This window comes from Oryzias melastigma, linkage group LG12 (genome assembly GCF_002922805.2).
Source record: "Oryzias melastigma strain HK-1 linkage group LG12, ASM292280v2, whole genome shotgun sequence".
NCBI lineage: Eukaryota > Metazoa > Chordata > Actinopteri > Beloniformes > Adrianichthyidae > Oryzias > Oryzias melastigma.
The window spans coordinates 21909775-21912063 of record NC_050523.1 but is presented as its reverse complement, the minus strand read 5'-3'; the positions used below and the strand labels follow the sequence as shown (position 1 = coordinate 21912063).

The 2289-nt window shown below is 39.6% G+C and overlaps 1 protein-coding gene across 2 annotated transcripts in view; it reads right to left on the bottom strand.

The window, feature by feature from the left end:
• Positions 1-714: 714 nt before the first annotated feature.
• Positions 715-2289, bottom strand: part of tln1 (talin 1) — a 77378-nt gene continuing 75803 nt past the window's right edge. The window contains exon 58 of one of the 2 annotated variants that reach the window (XM_024299011.2): positions 715-1875. In XM_024299011.2, the coding sequence (XP_024154779.1) occupies positions 1741-1875 (135 nt within the window). In that variant the 3' untranslated portion in view covers positions 715-1740. The remainder of the gene's footprint in view (positions 1876-2289) is intronic. The other variant, XM_036214428.1, reaches the window with a different exon arrangement.

Sequence of the window (2289 nt, the reverse complement as noted above, 5' to 3'; positions counted from 1 at the left end):
GACTGTGATCAATACATTCAATCATTGGTTTCTCAGAGTTCTTGATAAAATAATCAAAGCTAACATCAAAATGCTCTTTCATTGATTTACAATCCTTTCCAACTGCGGTCAAATGAGCCGCCGTTCACATTTCCGTGGTCACATCAAGAAGCTCCGTGGAGTCTGGTGGAGATTTTCCAGCGTTCTCAGTCCTGCTACCGTAAGTATTGGATGAAACTCACACCAAAAATCCAGTGATGCTGATTTGACCACAGAAATGTGAACGGCGGCTCATTTGACTGCAGTCAATGTGAAGATACCATCTTCTCTTCTCCAGAACCTGAACTAGACACTAGGAACAGATGAGGGTTTAGTGCATATGCAGCAGAGCTGTTGATGGAAAGAAGATCATTCATTCAAACAGAGTCTGTCCAAGACAGTTTGATTGACAGAGATTTTAAGGATAAATATTCAAAAGTACAAAAACTGAATGATTTCTTCTTTTTTTTTCCTTTAACTTGTCCGGTCCAACAGCTGAGCAAACTCACACGAGCTGAAAGCTTCTTGTGTCAGAAAGATTTTATTGTCACAACAAAGGTTTATTAAGGATAAACCCCTTTCGTATGTTATGTTAAACTTTATTTTTATTGATTGTGTTTGTAACTTTTTTTTTCTCTGTGGGACAAAACGAAAAAGAAGAACGGGGGACTTTAAAGAAGAAAAACAAACCAAATGTTTCTGTGAAATCTGGCTTTATTGAATATATAAATCTCTATTACAGTGAACAGCAGAAGATCGGGGCGCTCTGCTGTGCACCTGCATGGTAAAGTGATTTAAAGAAGAAAAAAAAAGGATCTGGAGTGATTGTGGTCATATAATGGTTCAGTTTGTTTAACAACTGAGTGAAAAAAGCAAAGCTACTTGTGCTGCTACAGTTCTGAGGGAGGAAACTGCTGCACTTCTGGACAAAAGGACAACACTTATATCCATAGATTCATAATAAAGGCACTTTATAAGCACAAACGCTGGTGCTCGTGTACTTTAGAGGCATGCAGGCTGTAGGCACATTTCATAGACGGACCTCAGTGGAAGTCTGTCTGTGGAATTATCATTGATTTAGAGGCAGTTCTGCATCGCGCACACACAGTTTGGCACATTTCCTGCTGAAGCAAACACTGACTAATGTCAAAACAATTTTTAAACTTTAAATATATGGCTTGATAATCTTTAAACAATAGTTATGTAAAAAAAAAAGGCAGATCTAAACACTATCACAAAGGAAGACCCCTGTTTCATATATTCTGTAGCTCATTCCTTAGAGAAAAAATACTGCTGTTTGTTTCAGTTCATCATTTCTGATCTTAACTCTGAACGCGTTCTTGTGTGTTTACAGTCATGATGAGCAGGACCTCTGAAACCTTTAGAAGAAACCACCTCCTGGAAATGTGCTTAGTAAAAACGAAAGTTGCATTGACGATCAAATGTTTTTGCTGAGGCATGAACAGTCTTCACACATGAGATGTAACAGTCTGACGGTGGAACATCTGTTACTTTATGAAGCCTCACAAACCGAAAAACAAAAGACGACGCCCAGACATACCAAAGCTCTGATAACTTAAGAAGCACTCAAAGGCACATACTGTTATTAGCAAATTTCAACATCAATAATGTCATATCTGTATTAAAAAGGGAGTTAATGAAGAATGTAAGGCTGCAGATGTGTTTTTGATGGCGCTGGTTTGCTTTGCGCTCCTCGTGCTCTCACTGGTCCTGGCTGTCATCTCGCAGCTCAGACGGCAGGAACTTGTACTGCTGCTGTCTGATCATGGCCAGCTTCCTCCTGGCTTCTTCCAGCTCCTTCTCTTTCCGCAACATCTCCTCCTGAGCGGCGATAATCTGCAGCACCACACAACTGATCAGTGTACTGAACACAAGAATGCTAAAAAAGACAAAAATCTGAGCAGAAGTGGGATTTTGGTTGTTTGTTGTCTCACTCTGTTGTTTGTTGTCTCACTCTGTTGTCTCACCTTGTTGTCTTTTTGTTGTCTTACTCTGTTTGTTGTCTCACTCTGTTGTTTGTTGTCTCACTCTGTTGTTTGTTGTCTCACTCTGTTGTTTGTTGTCTCACTCCATTGTTTGTTGTCTCACTCCATTGTTTGTTGTCTCACTCCATTGTTTGTTGTCTCACTCTGTTGTTTGTTGTCTCACTTTGTTGTTTGTTGTCTCACTCTGTTGTATGTTTGTTGTGTCACTCTGTTGTTTGTTTGTTTGTTGTCTCACTCTGTTGTATGTTTGTTGTGTCACTCTGTT